This window comes from Phytophthora cinnamomi (genome assembly GCF_018691715.1).
Source record: "Phytophthora cinnamomi strain GKB4 chromosome Unknown Contig58, whole genome shotgun sequence".
Taxonomy (NCBI): domain Eukaryota; phylum Oomycota; class Peronosporomycetes; order Peronosporales; family Peronosporaceae; genus Phytophthora; species Phytophthora cinnamomi.
The window spans coordinates 467,785-484,507 of NW_027150991.1; the positions used below are offsets into that span (position 1 = coordinate 467,785).

Genomic DNA, 16,723 nt, shown 5'->3' on the forward strand with positions numbered 1-16,723 from the left:
CGGATCTTCGGGTGCAAGGCCTACGTTTTGACGCCGAAGGAGAAGCGACTCAAGTGGGACCCGAAAGCTCGTGAAGGAATTTTCATGGGTTACGAAGAGCGTTCCAAGGCGTATCGAGTTTATGACATCGAGGCGGGGCAGGTGGTAATCTCTCGCGATGTCACATTCGATGAGTCAAGCTTCGACGACTCCAAGGCTGCTGAGGGTGAAGAAGTCAACCGACTTACCGACGTTTTCGACGACATGCAAGTCTCCGACGACTCCGGCACAAGGGTGTTCACGCAGGCGGGGAAGCGCAAATCGCGTCCGGACAACCAAGATCGCGACAATGTTCGGCGTCCTCGTCGCAGTGCTGGACTCGAAGAAGCAAGTGCGCCTGGACGCTCGGAAGACGAAGACCAACGTGAATCTACGGCGGCGCAAGAAGAAAAATCGGAAGAAGACGATGAAGACGGTTCGACTCCACCCATGTTCTGGCGTGCAAGTGCGAATGCTGTGGAAGCAAGTGACAGCGCGGAGCCGATGACGTTTCAAGAAGCTGTGAACGGACCAGACCAAGTCCAGTGGCGCAAGGCAATTCGCGCCGAACTCAAGTCAATGCGGCTGCGAGGTGTTTTCCGCGCCGCCAAACTACCCAACAACCAGCGCGCAGTCGGTACCAAGTGGGTGTTCAAGATCAAGCGCAACGCGGACGGATCGATCGAGAAGTTCAAGGCTCGGCTCGTCGCGAAAGGCTTCGTGCAGAAGTATGGCATCGACTACACCGAGACGTTTTCGCCCGTCGTGAAGTACGTCACGCTGCGAATGATCATTGCGGTTGCCAAGTACTTCGGATGGCCGATGGACCAGCTCGACGTGGTGACTGCGTTCCTGTACGGCTTGTTGTCAAGGGATCGCCTCGACCAGCTGCGGTGTACCAGTAAGGTACCGGTGTGACCTTCACTCAGTGGTGCCGCCATCATTCGTGTGATGATGGTACGAGGATTACGGGACGCTGATGATGGGACGCGTGGGTACAGGATTGTGGGTTCAGGATGGGCATCTACGTGGCACTCGCTGATTGGCTGAAGGACCTTCTATCCAGTTAGGAATCCAGTAGAGTGTATCCAGCAGGAATATCCAGTAGGCTTAGAGGTAGCACGCAGTTCGCGAACTAAGGACCTAAATCAATCACTTTGCATTCTGACATCTAGTGCTCAAACGACCTTTACTTTTGGTTATGAGCCCAAGCCCCGTTTTCCCTGCTGAAGACTCCGACTACGCTTTCGCCATGGACGCCGCCTCGACCACGACCTCTCGCATCAACAAGTTCGACGGAACCAACTTCCACACGTGGAAGTTCAAGATGGCGATGGTGCTCGAGGAACGAGACCTGTGGGAAGTGACAAGTGGAGAGATCAAGCTGGAGCACTGCGCCACTACGCTGGACCAAACGACGTTCAAGAGGAAGTCTCGCAAGGCGCTGGCGATCATCTGTCTCGCGATGGAAGATTCGCAGCTGCCGCTGGTCCGGTCGGCGAAGGATGCGTAAGATGCATGGTCAAAACTGGAAGGACACTTCGAGAAGAAGAGTTTGGCCAACAAGCTCTTCCTTCGTCGACGTTTCTTCACGACGATGATGGCGGAAGGTGATGATGTGCTGGAGCACATCAACAAGATCAAGACTCTGGCGGAGCAGCTCGACGCAGTGGGCGCTCCGGTCAGCGAGGATGACTTGGTGATCACGCTTCTTGGGAGTCTCAGCGAGTCGTACCAGTTCCTCATCACGGCGTTGGAGTCGAGAGCCGACTCGCTGTCGTGGGAACTTGTGACGGCTCGGCTGCTGCATGAGGATATGAAGCGCAAGGAGCAAGGTGGCGGCGTCGACGGAGCCGCGCCCGGTCAAGGCCAAGCGTTTATGACAAGCGACAACGGCAAGCGAAAGGGACGGCAGGCGACCGCCAACAAGGCCAGCGCCTGCCACTACTGTGGGGAGCAAGGACATTGGATCGCCAAGTGTCCTGTGCGAATCCGCGAGAACGCGGAGCGGCAGAGGCCGCAGCGAGCGAACGTCGCGCAGAGTGAGGACGACTCTGGCGACTTCCTCTTCTCGGTTGGTGGTGGGAGCAACACCACCAAGTCGAATGAGGTGTGGCTGGTCGACTCGGGTGCGACGCAGCACATGACCAGTTCCAAGAAGTTCATGAGGAACTACAAGAAGATCTCGCCGGTGGACGTGCATCTCGCGGACGACGGTGTGGTGCAAGCGATCGGGAGAGGCGACATCGTGATGAAGATGCAGACCCCGCGCGGCGTCAAGAAGGGTGTGCTCACGAATGTGTGGCACATTCCCAAGTTGTCGCGCAACCTGTTCTCCGTCGGCAGATTCACCAAGGACGTCGGGCCTGTGACGTTCGAGAGCGACGGGTGCTTCACGGAGACGAAGGGTCTCAAGTGGAAGCTCGGCGCTCGCGAAGGCAAAGGGCTGTTCAAGCTGAGCATGACACCGGTGATGCCTGACGAGGCCAATGTGGCAAGCTCGAAGGATCGCAAAGGGGACACCACGTCGTACCTCTGGCACCTTCGACTTGGTCACATTGGCCATGGCGGTCTAGACGCCATCGTCAAGAAGGGCTACGGCTCTGGCATCGACATGACGTCGGTGAAGCAGTGGGAGCTGTGCGACGGATGCTCACTCGGCAAGCAAACGCGAGTGAGCTACATGAAGTCGTCTCCAAACCGTGCGAAGCAAGTGCTGGAAGTGGTTCACAGCGATGTGTGCGGCCCCATGCAGACGTCTACGTTTGGTGGCAAGCGCTACTTCGTCACGTTCATCGACGACAAGTCGCACTTCTGTGTGGTGTACTTGATGCGGAACAAGTCGGAGGTGGCCGCCAAGTTCGCTGAGTTCGTTGCGTTGGCTGAAACGCAGACCGGCAAGCGTGTGAAAACGCTCCGGAGCGACAACGGTGGCGAGTACACTTCGCGCGAGATGGCCAAGTTCTGCAGCGACCGTGGTATCGTGCAGAAGTTCACGCCGCCGTACACGCCACAGCTGAACGGCGTGGCGGAACGGATGAACCGGACGTTGGTGGAGTGTGCGCGCTGCATGTTGGAGCATGCCGGGTTGTCGAAGGGTTACTGGGGTGAAGCGGTGGTGACAGCCACGTTCCTCCGGAACCGGTGTCCGACACGCGCCATTAGCCACGACAAGTCGCCGCACCAAGTTTGGACGGGAAAGAAGCCACTGCTGGCGAACCTCAAGGTGTTTGGTTGCCACGCGTACGTGCTGGTCCCGAAGGCGAAGCGGTCCAAGTTTGACGCCCGGTCGGTGCGTTGCCGGTTCCTGGGGTACTCGGAGCACGAGAAAGCGTATCGGTTTGAAGAGATCGAGAGCGGTCGCGTGTTGGTGAGCCGCGACGCGCAGTTCATGGAAGACGTCTTCGACGGTGGGAGACGCAAATATGCTACGAAGGAGGTGGTGATTGGTCTTCCAGATGAAGACGATGAAGATGCCACGGATGAAGAGACTCCGTCCGAATCGGATGAGGACGGCAGTGAGGATGAGGCTGCGCGGGATGAAGACTTCGAACCCGGCAGCAAGCGACACCCGCGGACGCAGTCACTAGAAGAAGCCGTGGAGGTGCCGAGGGCCAAGCGATATGCGCCGCAGAATGGACGTTCGACGCTGGATGAGATGTCTGCGGCGGCCCAAGAGAGTCAAGATTTTGAGGCTGCGTACGTCGTGGATTCAGTGGGAGAGATGCCGACTACGTTCAAGTCGGCGATGGAATCCAGCGACGCAGCCAAGTGGAAGGAAGCATGCGACTCGGAGTACGACTCGCTGCTCAAGAACAAGACGTGGGAAGTGGTGCCACTGCCGAAGGGACGCAAGGCCATCGGCAACAGATGGGTGTTTCGCGTGAAGGAGAACCAGGCTGGAGAGGTCGAACGGTTCAAGGCGCGTCTGGTGGCCAAGGGGTTCTCGCAGAAGTACGGCATCGACTACGACGAGACCTTCGCTCCAGTGGCCAAGTTCACGTCGATCCGGGCCGTGCTGAGTTTGGCCGCCAAGTATGGTCTCAAGCTGCATCAGATGGATGTGAAGACGGCGTTCCTGAATGGCGGCTTGGACGAAGAGATCTACATGGTGCAACCGGACGGCTACGTCGATGAAGACCACCCGGACTACGTGTGCAAGCTGAAGCAGTCATTGTACGGGTTGAAGCAGTCGCCGCGCATGTGGAACAAGACCATCGACGAGTTCATGCTGAAGCTGGGGTTCACCAAGTGCGAGTCCGACCATTGCGTCTACGTGAAACGCGACGGACACAGCATGATCTTCGTGGTCATCTACGTGGACGACCTGATCCTGGCCAGCAACGACGACGAGCTGATGGAGTCGACCAAGCGCGCACTCAGCAAACGGTTCGAAATGACAGACCTCGGCGAGCTTACGTACTTCCTCGGCATGGAGATCAAGAACGACTTGGAGTCCGGCAAGGTGACGATGCGGCAGACCAAGTTTCTCAAGTCGCCTGACCAGCGAACATGTGCGAGGGTGGCTGCATGCATGAAGACGACGGATGACAGGAACGCTGATGATGCTGTCGGCGCGTTGATGTACCTGATGGTGGCGACGCGTCCGGGGCTTGTGGGTGCTGCGCCGACCCGTGTCCCACACACTGGCATCAAGCGTGTGCTCCGGTATCTGCAAGCCACGCCCACGCATGGCATCGAGTTCGAAGGGTGACGGCTGCGGACCTTCAGACTTAGGTGACATCCGAGAAGAAGTACAAGCGGCTACGCGATGAACGGCGGGTGCATCAGCAGGAGCAAGAAGCAGCGGACGGTGGCGCTGTCATCTACAGAGGCGGAGTACATGGCGCTGTCAGAGGCGACGCAGGAGGCGGTGTGGCTCAAGGTTCGCGAACTAAGGACCTAAATCAATCACTTTGCATTCTGACATCAACTGCTCAAACGACCTTTACTTTTAGCTCGACGTGGTGACTGCGTTCCTGTACGGCTTGATGAAGGAGAAGGTGTTCTGCAGCGTGCCTGAAGGCGTGGAACTGGACGACGGTTTCGACTGCGGGGAACTGCTCAAGGCGATTTACGGACTCAAGCAAGCTTCGCGCGTTTGGAACGAGACCTTCGACGAATATGTGCGCTCCATCGGTTTTCGCGTGTCAAGCTACGACCCCTGCCTCTACGTCAAGGTCGTCGACGGCGAATGCGTTCTGCTGCTGGTCTACGTGGACGACGTGTTGGTGACCGGGAGCTCAGCGGAAATGATCGTGGAAGTCAAGCGCCAACTCAAGTCGCGGTTCGAGATGACCGACAGTGGCAAGTGTTCCTTCATCCTCGGGATCGAGGTGGTCGACAACGCGGATGGCAGTGTTACGCTCAGCCAAGCTCGCTATATCAACGACATCCTGGAGCGCTTCGGCATGCAAGACTGCAAACCCGCTGCAAGCCCGGTCGACATCAGCATGAAGCTGGTCTCAAGCGACGCCATGACCAAGTTGGACGCGCCATTTCGCGAGGCTGTCGGTGCACTCATGCACTTGATGACATCGACTCGCCCGGACATTGCGTTCGCTGTCGGCTACGTGTCACGCTTCATGGAGAATCCGCAAGTCGAGCACTGGATTGCGGTCAAGCGCATCTTCCGCTACCTTCAAGGGACCAAGTCGCACGGAATCCGTTTTTCGGCGGGCAAGGACATCGACTTTCAAGGTTACTCGGATGCCGACTGGGCTGGTGATCTTAGTGATCGCAAGTCTACGTCGGGCTACCTGTTCCAAGTCGCCGGTGGACCGATCTCATGGGGTTCCAAGAAGCAATCAAGTGTGTCACTCTCGACAAGCGAGGCCGAGTACATCGCACTGAGTTTGGCGATTCAAGAAGGCAAGTGGGTGCACAAGCTGCTGTGCGAGATCCTGGTTGCTGCGGGCGAAGTCACGCCCGAGTTGAAGATTTTCGAAGACAACCAGTCGTGCATCAAGATGACCAAGAACCCCGTCAACCATGGTCGCGCCAAGCACATCGACATCAAGTACCATCACATCCGCGACGAAGTCAAGCGCGGCGAAGTGATCGTCGAGTACTGCGAGACTGCCACCATGCTGGCCGACATCATGACCAAGGGACTTGCCGGACCACGCCACAAGGACTTGACGGCTGCGCTCGGCGTTCACGCGTGTTCGCATTGAGGGGGCGTGTTGCAGGGTACTGAACCTTGGTACACTGTACCAGTTCCGAGGTACCCGAACCGGTTAACCGAACCGGTTCAATACGACCACACGTTGATTAGACGAGTAGGTTGATTGAACGAACAGTGTAGAATGATGGTTGATTAGACGCACTAGTTGATAGGACGCACGGCCGCGTGTCTTTAGCACTAGCCTAGGGTGTAAGCTCCAACAATCCAATCACTTCTGAATTTCGATTCAACCCCCCAAGTGACCTTCCTCGCCTCGCCCCAAGCCTCGGCGGTGTCAACGACCAAGTCAACCAGTGCAAGATCCCAGTACGACCTTCTTCAGGCTCCGCGCTGTCACTTGCTTCCACAGCATTCGCACTTGCACGCCAGAACATGGGTGGGGTCGAGCCGTCTTCATCGTCTTCTTCCGATTTTTCTTCTTGCGCCGCCGTAGATTCACGTTGGTCTTCATCTTCCGAGCGTCCAGGCGCACTTGCTTCTTCAAGTCCAGCATTGCGACGAGGACGTCGAACGTTGTCGCGATCTTGGTTGTCCGGACGCGATTTGCGCTTCCCCGCCTGCGTGAACAAAAGGAAGGTCGTTTGAGCACTAGATGTCAGAATGCAAAGTGATTGATTTAGGTCCTTAGTTCGCGAACTGCGTGCTACCTCTAAGCCTACTGGATATTCCTGCTGGATACACTCTACTGGATTCCTAACTGGATAGAAGGTCCTTCAGCCAATCAGGGAGTGCCGCGTAGATGCCCATCCTGTACCCACAATCCTGTACCCACGCGTCCCATCATCAGCGTCCCGTAATCCTCGTCCCATCATCACACGAATGATGGCGGCACCACTGAGTGAAGGTCACACCGGTACCTTACTGGTACACCGCAGCTGGTCGAGGCGATCCCTTGACAACACTCCCACGCGACTCGACGTCGGCTGCACCTTGGATCCCCAGCTTGTGTCGCAGAACTTCGAACTGCACAGAAGTGATCGCCTTCGTCATGATGTCGGCCAGCATGTCCTTCGTCGAGCAGTACTCCAACACCACCTGACCGTCTTCCACCTTCTCACGCACGAAGTGGTAGCGAATGTCGATGTGCTTGGTGCGCTTGTGGAACTCCGGGTTCTTGGCCAACGCGATGGAGCCTTGGTTGTCCTCGTAGATCTTGATTGCTTCATCGCTTGCCATTTCGCCGAGCTCGCGCAGAAACACCTTGAGCCACACCGCCTCCTGCGTCGCCTCTGACAGCGCCATGTACTCCGCCTCTGTAGATGACAGCGCCACCGTCCGCTGCTTCTTGCTCCTCCAGCTGATGCACCCGCCGTTCATCATGAACGCGTAGCCGCTTGTACTTCTTCTCGATTCGATGTCACCAGCCCAGTCTGCGTCCGAGTAGCCACACACAACTCCGCAGCCGTCACCCTTCGAGAACTCGATGCCATGCGTGGGCGTGGCTTGCAGATACCGGAGCACACGCTTGAGGGCTTGCCAGTGTGTGGGACACGGGTCGGCGGCGAACTGACTCAGCACGCCTACTGCAGCAGCCAGGTCCGGACGCGTCGCCACCATCAGGTACATCAACGCGCCGACAGCACTCCGATACGGCACGTTCTTCATCGTGTCTTCATGCTTGCAGCCACCCTCGCACATGTTCTTGGTCAACTTAAGTCCTGGATCCTGCGGCGTCTTCACGGGTTTGCTGTCCTGCATGCCGAACTTGCTCAGGATCGACTTGAGAAACTTGGTCTGCCGCATCGTCACCTTGCCGGACTCCAAGTCGTTCTTGATCTCCATGCCGAGGAAGTACGTAAGCTCGCCGAGGTCTGTCATTTCGAACCGTTTGCTGAGTGCGCGCTTGGTCGACTCCATCAGCTCGTCGTCGTTGCTGGCCAGGATCAGGTCGTCCACGTAGATGACCACGAAGATCATGCTGTGTCCGTCGCGTTTCACGTAGACGCAATGGTCGGACTCGCACTTGGTGAACCCCAGCTTCAGCATGAACTCGTCGATGGTCTTGTTCCACATGCGCGGCGACTGCTTCAACCCGTACAATGACTGCTTCAGCTTGCACACGTAGTCCGGGTGGTCTTCATCGACGTAGCCGTCCGGTTGCACCATGTAGATCTCTTCGTCCAAGCCGCCATTCAGGAACGCCGTCTTCACATCCATCTGATGCAGCTTGAGACCATACTTGGCGGCCAAACTCAGCACGGCCCGGATCGACGTGAACTTGGCCACTGGAGCGAAGGTCTCGTCGTAGTCGATGCCGTACTTCTGCGAGAACCCTTGGCCACCAGACGCGCCTTGAACCGTTCGACCTCTCCAGCCTGGTTCTCCTTCACGCGAAACACCCATCTGTTGCCGATGGCCTTGCGTCCCTTCGGCAGTGGCACCACTTCCCACGTCTTGTTCTTGAGCAGCGAGTCGTACTCCGAGTCGCATGCTTCCTTCCACTTGGCTGCGTCGCTGGATTCCATCGCCGACTTGAACGTAGTCGGCATCTCTCCCACTGAATCCACGACGTACGCAGCCTCAAAATCTTGACTCTCTTGGGCCGCCGCAGACATCTCATCCAGCGTCGAACGTCCATTCTGCGGCGCATATCGCTTGGGCCTCGGCACCTCCACGGCTTCTTCTAGTGACTGCGTCCGCGGGTGTCGCTTGCTGCCGGGTTCGAAGTCTTCATCCCGCGCAGCCTCATCCTCACTGCCGTCCTCATCCGATTCGGACGGAGTCTCTTCATCCGTGGCATCTTCATCATCTTCATCTGGAAGACCAATCACCACCTCCTTCGTAGCATATTTGCGTCTCCCACCGTCGAAGACGTCTTCCATGAACTGCGCGTCGCGGCTCACCAACACGCGACCGCTCTCGATCTCTTCAAACCGATACGCTTTCTCGTGCTCCGAGTACCCCAGGAACCGGCAACGCACCGACCGGGCGTCAAACTTGGACCGCTTCGCCTTCGGGACCAGCACGTACGCGTGGCAACCAAACACCTTGAGGTTCTGAAGAAGGTCGTACTGGGATCTTGCACTTGTAGACTTGGTCGTAGACACCGCCGAGGCTTGGGGCGAGGCGAGGAAGGTCACTTGGGGGGTTGAATCGAAATTCAGAAGTGATTGGATTGTTGGAGCTTACACCCTAGGCTAGTGCTAAAGACACGCGGCCGTGCGTCCTATCAACTAGTGCGTCTAATCAACCATCATTCTACACTACTCGTCCAATCAACCTACTCGTCTAATCAACGTGTGGTCGTATTGGACCGGTTCGGTTAACCGGTTCGGGTACCTCGGAACTGGTACAGTGTACCAAGGTTCAGTACCCTGCAACACGCCCCCTCAATGCGAACACGCGTGAACGCCGAGCGCAGCCGTCAAGTCCTTGTGGCGTGGTCCGGCAAGTCCCTTGGTCATGATGTCGGCCAGCATGGTGGCAGTCTCGCAGTACTCGACGATCACTTCGCCGCGCTTGACTTCGTCGCGGATGTGATGGTACTTGATGTCGATGTGCTTGGCGCGGCCATGGTTCACGGGGTTCTTGGTCATCTTGATGCACGACTGGTTGTCTTCGAAAATCTTCAATTCGGGCGTGACTCCGCCTGCAGCAACCAGGATCTCGCACAGCAGCTTGTGCACCCACTTGCCTTCTTGAATCGCCAAACTCAGTGCGATGTACTCGGCCTCGCTTGTCGAGAGTGACACACTTGTTTGCTTCTTGGAACCCCACGAGATCGGTCCGCCGGCGACTTGGAACAGGTAGCCCGACGTAGACTTGCGATCACTAAGATCACCAGCCCAGTCGGCATCCGAGTAACCTTGAAAGTCGATGTCCTTGCCCGACGAAAAGCGGAGTCCATGCGACTTGGTCCCTTGAAGGTAGCGGAAGATGCGCTTGACCGCAATCCAGTGCTCGACTTGCGGGTTCTCCATGAAGCGTGACACGTAGCCGACAGCGAACGCAATGTCCGGGCGAGTCGATGTCATCAAGTGCATGAGTGCACCGACAGCCTCGCGAAATGGCGCATCCAACTTGGTCATGGCGTCGCTTGAGACCAGCTTCATGCTGATGTCGACCGGGCTTGCAGCGGGTTTGCAGTCTTGCATGCCGAAGCGCTCCAGGATGTCGTTGATGTAGCGAGCTTGGCTGAGCGTAACACTGCCATTCGCGTTGTCGACCACCTCGATCCCGAGGATGAAGGAGCACTTGCCACTGTCGGTCATCTCTAACCGCGACTTGAGTTGGCGCTTGGCTTCCGCGATCATTTCCGCTGAGCTTCCGGTCACCAAGACGTCGTCCACGTAGACCAGCAGCAGAACGCATTCGCCGTCGACGACCTTGATGTAGAGACATGGGTCGTAGCTTCACACGCGAAATCCGATGGAGCGCACATACTCGTCGAAGGTCTCGCTCCAAACTCGCGAAGCTTGCTTGAGCCCGTAAATCGCCTTGAGCAGTTCCACGCAGTCGAAACCGTCGTCCAGTTCCACGCCTTCAGGCACGCTGCAGAACACCTTCTCCTTCATCAAGCCGTACAGGAACGCAGTCACCACGTCGAGCTGGTCCATCGGCCATCCGAAGTACTTGGCAACCGCAATGATCATTCGCAGCGTGACGTACTTGACCACGGGCGAAAACGTCTCGGTGTAGTCGATGCCGTATTTCTGCACGAAGCCTTTCGCGACGAGTCGAGCCTTGAACTTCTCGATCGACCCGTCCGCGTTGCGCTTGATCTTGAACACCCACTTGGTTCCGACTGCGCGCTGGTTGTTGGGCAGTTTGGCGGCGCGGAAAACACCTCGCAGCCGCATTGACTTGAGTTCGGCGCGAATTGCCTTGCGCCACTGGACTTGGTCTGGTCCGTTCACAGCTTCTTGAAACGTCTTCGGCTCCGCGCTGTCACTTGCTTCCACAGCATTCGCACTTGCACGCCAGAACATGGGCGGAGTCGAGCCGTCTTCATCGTCTTCTTCCGGTTTTTCTTCTTGTGCCGCCGTAGATTCCCGTTGGTCTTCGTCTTCCGAACGTCCAGGCGCACTTGCTTCTTCGAGTCCAGCACTGCGACGAGGACGCCGAACGTTGTCGCGATCTTGGTTGTCCGGACGCGATTTGCGCTTCCCCGCCTGCGTGAACACCCTTGTGCCGGAGTCGTCGGAGACTTGCATGTCGTCGAAAACATCCGTAAGTCGGTTGACTTCTTCACCATCAGCAGCCTTGGAGTCGTCGAAGCTTGACTCATCGAATGTGACATCGCGAGAGATGACCACCTGCCCCGCCTCGATGTCATAAACTCGATACGCCTTGGAACGCTCCTCGTAACCCATGAAAATTCCTTCACGAGCTTTCGGGTCCCACTTGAGTCGCTTCTCCTTCGGCGTCAAAACGTAGGCCTTGCACCCGAAGATCCGCATGTGCTTGACGTTGGGCTTGGACTTGTAGACGATCTCGAACGGCGTTTTGTCGGGCGACTTGGGTGACGGCAGACGATTCTTGATGTAGATCGCCGTCATCGCTGCTTCCGCCCAGAACGTCTTGTCCAACCCAGCGTAGTGAAGCATGCTGCGGCCGATGGTCACGATGGTTCGGTTGGCGCGTTCAGCCGTCGCGTTGGTTTGGTGCGCATACCGAACCGTGGGCTGCACTTCGATGCCGTGGTCTTCGTAGTACGCCAAGAGCGAATTGGTCGCGAACTCCTTGGCTCCGTCATGGCGCACGAACTTCACCCTGGCATCGAATTGCTTCTCCACCTTGGTGATGAATCGGCGCAAGCAGCCTTCACTCTCCGACCTGGCTCGCAGACAGAATCCCGACATGCAGCCGCTGGCTTCGTCCGTGATGAGCAGTAGGTAGCGGCTGCCACCCAGCGACTCTTCCTCCATGGGCCCGCAGATGTCGAAGTGGAGGAACTCGAACGGCTTGTACTTGCGCTTGTTCGGGTTGCTTGGGAAGGGCTTTTGCACCATTTTCCCTTGTTGGCACCCACGACATTGGCTTGACTTCTTCGACGATGTCGGCATTTTCGCACCCGTCACCATGCCACTTGAGACCATCTTCCGAAGAACGTCATTCGGCGCGTGACCCAAACGCGCATGAAGATCCACCGCGTTGACCGACGCCTTGGACACCGAATTCGCAGCGCAGCTTGGGACTCGGAGCCAGTAGAGGCCGTCGATCAGGTCCGCGGAAGCCACGATTTTCTTCGACTTCTTCTGTGCGATGTGCATTTCAGCACCATCAAACACCACCTTGAACAGTCCGCTTCGGTTGATCTGCGGCACCGAAAGCAGGTTCTTGTTCATGCTTGGCACGTAAAGTGCATCTTGAATGCGGATGTCGCGCTCCTTGCCGTTGGGCAAAGTGACCCGCTGCATCACCGTCCCGACTCCCATGATCTTGGCCGTGTTGCCGTTGGCGACCGTGAGTTCACCTTCGTCGCACACCTTGATGTCGACAAACTTGGCCTTGTCGTTGCAGATGTGGTGCGTGGCACCACTGTCGATCGCCCATGAGCCTTGAAACTTGTTGGTCCTGGAGACTCCACACTCCATAGAGACCGCGAATGCGACGCAGTCGTCATCGCTGTCGTCACGCCACTGGACGTTGTTCGCACCGCTGAAGAAGGTCGTAGTTGGGTCTTGCACTTGTAGACTTGGTCGTAGACACCGCCGAGGCTTGGGGCGAGGCGAGGAAGGTCACTTGGGGGGTTGAATCGAAATTCAGAAGTGATTGGATTGTTGGAGCTTACACCCTAGGCTAGTGCTAAAGACACGCGGCCGTGCGTCCTATCAACTCGTGCGTCTAATCAACCATCATTCTACACTACTCGTCCAATCAACCTACTCGTCTAATCAACGTGTGGTCGTATTGGACCGGTTCGGTTAACCGGTTCGGGTACCTCGGAACTGGTACAGTGTACCAAGGTTCAGTACCCTGCAACACGCCCCCTCAATGCGAACATGCGTGAACGCCGAGCGCAGCCGTCAAGTCCTTGTGGCGTGGTCCGGCAAGTCCCTTGGTCATGATGTCGGCCAGCATGGTGGCAGTCTCGCAGTACTCGACGATCACTTCGCCGCGCTTGACTTCGTCGCGGATGTGGTGGTACTTGATGTCGATGTGCTTGGCGCGGCCATGGTTGACGGGGTTCTTGGTCATCTTGATGCACGACTGGTTGTCTTCGAAAATCTTCAACTCAGGCGTGACCCCGCCTGCAGCAACCAGGATCTCGCACAGCAGCTTGTGCACCCACTTGCTTTCTTGAATCGCCAAACTCAGTGCGATGTACTCAGCCTCGCTTGTCGAGAGCGACACACTTGACTGCTTCTTGGAACCCCACGAGATCGGTCCGCCGGCGACTTGGAACAGGTAGCCCGACGTAGACTTGCGATCACTAAGATCACCAGCCCAGTCGGCATCCGAGTAACCTTGAAAGTCGATGTCCTTGCCCGGCGAGAAGCGGATTCCGTGCGACTTGGTCCCTTGAAGGTAGCGGAAGATGCGCTTGACCGCAATCCAGTGCTCGACTTGCGGGTTCTCCATGAAGCGTGACACGTAGCCGACAGCGAACGCAATGTCCGGGCGAGTCGATGTCATCAAGTGCATGAGTGCACCGACAGCCTCGCGAAATGGCGCGTCCAACTTGGTCATGGCGTCGCTTGAGACCAGCTTCATGCTGATGTCGACCGGACTTGCAGCGGGTTTGCAGTCTTGCATGCCGAAGCGCTCCAGGATGTCGTTGATGTAGCGAGCTTGGCTCAGCGTAACACTGCCATCCGCGTTGTCGACCACCTCGATCCCGAGGATGAAGGAACACTTGCCACTGTCGGTCATCTCGAACCGCGACTTGAGTTGGCGCTTGACTTCCGCGATCATTTCCGCTGAGCTTCCGGTCACCAAGACGTCGTCCACGTAGACCAGCAGCAGAACGCATTCGCCGTCGACGACCTTGATGTAGAGGCAGGGTCGTAGCTTGACACGCGAAAACCGATGGAGCGCACATACTCGTCGAAGGTCTCGTTCCAAACTCGCGAAGCTTGCTTGAGTCCGTAAATCGCCTTGAGCAGTTCCACGCAGTCGAAACCGTCGTCCAGTTCCACGCCTTCAGGCACGCTGCAGAACACCTTCTCCTTCATCAAGCCGTACAGGAACGCAGTCACCACGTCGAGCTGGTCCATCGGCCATCCGAAGTACTTGGCAACCGCAATGATCATTCGCAGCGTGACGTACTTGACCACGGGCGAAAACGTCTCGGTGTAGTCGATGCCATACTTCTGCACGAAGCCTTTCGCGACGAGCCGAGCCTTGAACTTCTCGATCGATCCGTCCGCGTTGCGCTTGATCTTGAACACCCACTTGGTACCGACTGCGCGCTGGTTGTTGGGCAGTTTGGCGGCGCGGAAAACACCTCGCAGCCGCATTGACTTGAGTTCGGCGCGAATTGCCTTGCGCCACTGGACTTGGTCTGGTCCGTTCACAGCTTCTTGAAACGTCTTCGGCTCCGCGCTGTCACTTGCTTCCACAGCATTCGCACTTGCACGCCAGAACATGGGTGGGTCGAGCCGTCTTCATCGTCTTCTTCCGATTTTTCTTCTTGCGCCGCCGTAGATTCACGTTGGTCTTCGTCTTCCGAGCGTCCAGGCGCACTTGCTTCTTCGAGTCCAGCACTGCGACGAGGACGCCGAACATTGTCGCGATCTTGGTTGTCCGGACGCGATTTGCGCTTCCCCGCCTGCGTGAACACCCTTGTGCCGGAGTCGTCGGAGACTTGCATGTCGTCGAAAACGTCGGTAAGTCGGTTGACTTCTTCACCATCAGCAGCCTTGGAGTCGTCGAAGCTTGACTCATCGAATGTGACATCGCGAGAGATGACCACCTGCCCCGCCTCGATGTCATAAACTCGATACGCCTTGGAACGCTCCTCGTAACCCATGAAAATTCCTTCACGAGCTTTCGGGTCCCACTTGAGTCGCTTCTCCTTCGGCGTCAAAACGTAGGCCTTGCACCCGAAGATCCGCATGTGCTTGACGTTGGGCTTGGACTTGTAGACGATCTCGAACGGAGTTTTGTCGGGCGACTTGGGTGACGGCAGACGATTCTTGATGTAAATCGCCGTCATCGCTGCTTCCGCCCAGAACGTCTTGTCCAACCCAGCGTAGTGAAGCATGCTGCGGCCGATGGTCACGATGGTTCGGTTGGCGCGTTCAGCCGTCGCGTTGGTTTGGTGCGCATACCGAACCGTGGGCTGCACTTCGATGCCGTGGTCTTCGTAGTACGCCAAGAGCGAATTGGTCGCGAACTCCTTGGCTCCGTCATGGCGCACGAACTTCACCCTGGCATCGAATTGCTTCTCCACCTTGGTGATGAATCGGCGCAAGCAGCCTTCACTCTCCGACCTGGCTCGCAGACAGAATCCCGACATGCAGCCGCTGGCTTCGTCCGTGATGAGCAGCAGGTAGCGGCTGCCACCCAGCGACTCTTCTCCATGGGCCCGCAGATGTCGAAGTGGAGGAACTCGAACGGCTTGTACTTGCGCTTGTTCGGGTTGCTTGGGAAGGGCTTTTGCACCATTTTCCCTTGTTGGCACCCACGACATTGGCTTGACTTCTTCGACGATGTCGGCATTTTCGCACCCGTCACCATGCCACTTGAGACCATCTTCCGAAGAACGTCATTCGGCGCGTGACCCAAACGCGCATGAAGATCCACCGCGTTGACCGACGCCTTGGACACCGAATTCGCAGCGCAGCTTGGGACTCGGAGCCAGTAGAGGCCGTCGATCAGGTCCGCGGAAGCCACGATTTTCTTCGACTTCTTCTGTGCGATGTGCATTTCAGCACCATCAAACACCACCTTGAACAGTCCGCTTCGGTTGATCTGCGGCACCGAAAGCAGGTTCTTGTTCATGCTTGGCACGTAAAGTGCATCTTGAATGCGGATGTCGCGCTCCTTGCCGTTGGGCAAAGTGACCCGCTGCATGACCGTCCCGACTCCCATGATCTTGGCCGTGTTGCCGTTGGCGACCGTGAGTTCACCTTCGTCGCACACCTTGATGTCGACAAACTTGGCCTTGTCGTTGCAGATGTGGTGCGTGGCACCACTGTCGATCGCCCATGAGCCTTGAAACTTGTTGGTCCTGGAGACTCCACACTCCATAGAGACCGCGAACGCGACGCAGTCGTCATCGCTGTCGTCACGCCACTGGACGTTGTTCGCACCGCGACCAGACCGGCCACGTCGTGCACCTCGATTCTCTCCTTCTGCTTGCTCCAGCACTTTTCCACGACGTGCCCCGATTTTCCGCAGTACGTGCAGTGGCGACTTTCACGCTCGGCATTGAAGGCCCTCGCAGCGTCTTCAATCTTCACCTGAGCCGTCTGGTCGCCCTGCCGCTTGATGTGCTCATTCGTGCGCACCTTGATCACATCTTGAGTGCGCAGCTCTGCGTTGCTCCTCTCCAAGTTGAGAACGACGTTCTCCAAACTCTTGGGCAGACTGAGCAAGCAGATCGCCACGTCTTCATCCCTGAGCCAACTA

The 16,723-nt window shown here is 57.2% G+C and overlaps 7 protein-coding genes across 9 annotated transcripts; 2 read left to right on the forward strand and 5 right to left on the reverse strand.

Moving 5' to 3' along the window:
* Positions 1–1,270: 1,270 nt before the first annotated feature.
* Positions 1,271–1,531, forward strand: IUM83_14437 (Copia proteinlike; the record flags this gene model as incomplete). Its single annotated transcript, XM_067939183.1, has 1 exon — positions 1,271–1,531. One exon carries the CDS (start codon positions 1,271–1,273, stop codon positions 1,529–1,531), a length of 261 nt encoding a protein of 86 aa, XP_067787686.1.
* Positions 1,532–3,766: 2,235 nt separating this feature from the next.
* On the forward strand, positions 3,767–6,194 carry IUM83_14438 (Integrase catalytic core protein; the record flags this gene model as incomplete). 2 transcript variants are annotated; one of them, XM_067939184.1, is made up of 2 exons in its annotated part: positions 3,767–4,407; positions 5,753–6,194. In XM_067939184.1, the coding sequence occupies 2 exons, from the start codon at positions 3,767–3,769 to the stop codon at positions 6,192–6,194; spliced, it is 1,083 nt and encodes a 360-aa protein (XP_067787691.1). The 2 variants fall into 2 exon arrangements, with proteins under 2 accessions (XP_067787691.1, XP_067787690.1); XM_067939185.1 differs by lacking the exon at positions 3,767–4,407 and adding an exon at positions 4,790–4,903 and having other exon boundaries at positions 4,977–6,194.
* An 869-nt stretch (positions 6,195–7,063) lies between these two features.
* IUM83_14439 lies at positions 7,064–9,309 on the reverse strand (the record flags this gene model as incomplete). 2 transcript variants are annotated; one of them, XM_067939187.1, is made up of 2 exons in its annotated part: positions 7,064–8,467; positions 8,545–9,309. In XM_067939187.1, the coding sequence occupies 2 exons, from the start codon at positions 9,307–9,309 to the stop codon at positions 7,064–7,066; spliced, it is 2,169 nt and encodes a 722-aa protein (XP_067787760.1). The 2 variants fall into 2 exon arrangements, with proteins under 2 accessions (XP_067787760.1, XP_067787759.1); XM_067939186.1 differs by having other exon boundaries at positions 7,064–8,548.
* A 225-nt stretch (positions 9,310–9,534) lies between these two features.
* On the reverse strand, positions 9,535–10,458 carry IUM83_14440 (Integrase catalytic core protein; the record flags this gene model as incomplete). The annotated part of the gene is made up of 1 exon (XM_067939188.1): positions 9,535–10,458. The coding sequence occupies one exon, from the start codon at positions 10,456–10,458 to the stop codon at positions 9,535–9,537; it is 924 nt and encodes a 307-aa protein (XP_067787768.1).
* Positions 10,459–10,557: 99 nt separating this feature from the next.
* IUM83_14441 (putative integrase) lies at positions 10,558–12,741 on the reverse strand (the record flags this gene model as incomplete). Its single annotated transcript, XM_067939189.1, has 1 exon — positions 10,558–12,741. The coding sequence occupies one exon, from the start codon at positions 12,739–12,741 to the stop codon at positions 10,558–10,560; it is 2,184 nt and encodes a 727-aa protein (XP_067787767.1).
* Positions 12,742–13,138: 397 nt separating this feature from the next.
* Positions 13,139–14,062, reverse strand: IUM83_14442 (Integrase catalytic core protein; the record flags this gene model as incomplete). Its single annotated transcript, XM_067939190.1, has 1 exon — positions 13,139–14,062. One exon carries the CDS (start codon positions 14,060–14,062, stop codon positions 13,139–13,141), a length of 924 nt encoding a protein of 307 aa, XP_067787766.1.
* A 17-nt stretch (positions 14,063–14,079) lies between these two features.
* On the reverse strand, positions 14,080–16,689 carry IUM83_14443 (putative integrase; the record flags this gene model as incomplete). Its single annotated transcript, XM_067939191.1, has 4 exons — positions 14,080–14,651; positions 14,735–15,745; positions 15,820–16,286; positions 16,361–16,689. 4 exons carry the CDS (start codon positions 16,687–16,689, stop codon positions 14,080–14,082), a joined length of 2,379 nt encoding a protein of 792 aa, XP_067787765.1.
* Between the last annotated feature and the right edge of the window lie 34 nt (positions 16,690–16,723).